The sequence below is a fragment of the Charadrius vociferus genome, unplaced genomic scaffold (genome assembly GCF_000708025.1).
Source record: "Charadrius vociferus isolate BGI_N301 unplaced genomic scaffold, ASM70802v2 scaffold282, whole genome shotgun sequence".
Classification (NCBI taxonomy): Eukaryota; Metazoa; Chordata; class Aves; order Charadriiformes; family Charadriidae; genus Charadrius; species Charadrius vociferus.
This window is the reverse complement of record NW_009647731.1, coordinates 296,279-296,859: the sequence shown is the minus strand read 5'-3', so window position 1 is coordinate 296,859 and position 581 is coordinate 296,279. Positions and strand designations below refer to the sequence as shown.

Genomic DNA, 581 nt, shown 5'->3' with positions numbered 1-581 from the left:
GGAGTGGAGGGCGGGGGGGGGCAGCGATTTCATGCAAAGCCTGTCCTCGTCTCGTCTGTCTGTCCGTAGGTTACGAGGGCACTGGGTCAGTCCTGATGTCCCCTGTTCCCCATCAGATGTTGCCCTACATGAACGTGGGCACTTTGTCCCGGACGGAGCTGCAGTTACTGAACCAGCTGCACTGCAGGCGAAAAAGGCGGCATCGGACTATCTTCACTGACGAGCAGCTGGAAGCGCTGGAAAACCTCTTCCAGGAGACGAAATACCCAGACGTGGGCACCAGGGAACAGCTGGCCAGAAGGGTGCACTTAAGAGAGGAAAAAGTCGAGGTATTTTGCTTTCTTTTCCCCCTCCTTCCGCCCTCTCCCTTTCGCATTTAAACGCGCTCGGGCTGGGGGGGTACCTCGGTGCGGCCCCAGCCCGGCTCCGCCGGCGGCGGGGAGAGTAACAGGTTTGGGGGGGGAGGGGGGGAAGAAAGGAACAAGTTGTTTTATTATTATTATTTATTATTATTATTATTATTTCCAAGCGCCCTTCTGAGGGCGGCTGGCCGAGCCGCTCCCACGGCTGTGGGCAAAAGC

At 57.3% G+C, this 581-nt stretch overlaps 1 protein-coding gene across 1 annotated transcript in view; it reads left to right on the top strand.

The window, feature by feature from the left end:
* GSC (goosecoid homeobox) overlaps positions 1-581 on the top strand; it is a 4,816-nt gene that overhangs the window by 3,752 nt on the left and 483 nt on the right. Inside the window, exon 2 of the mRNA XM_009881602.1 lies at positions 70-329. Coding sequence (XP_009879904.1) covers positions 70-329 — 260 coding nt within the window. The remainder of the gene's footprint in view (positions 1-69; positions 330-581) is intronic.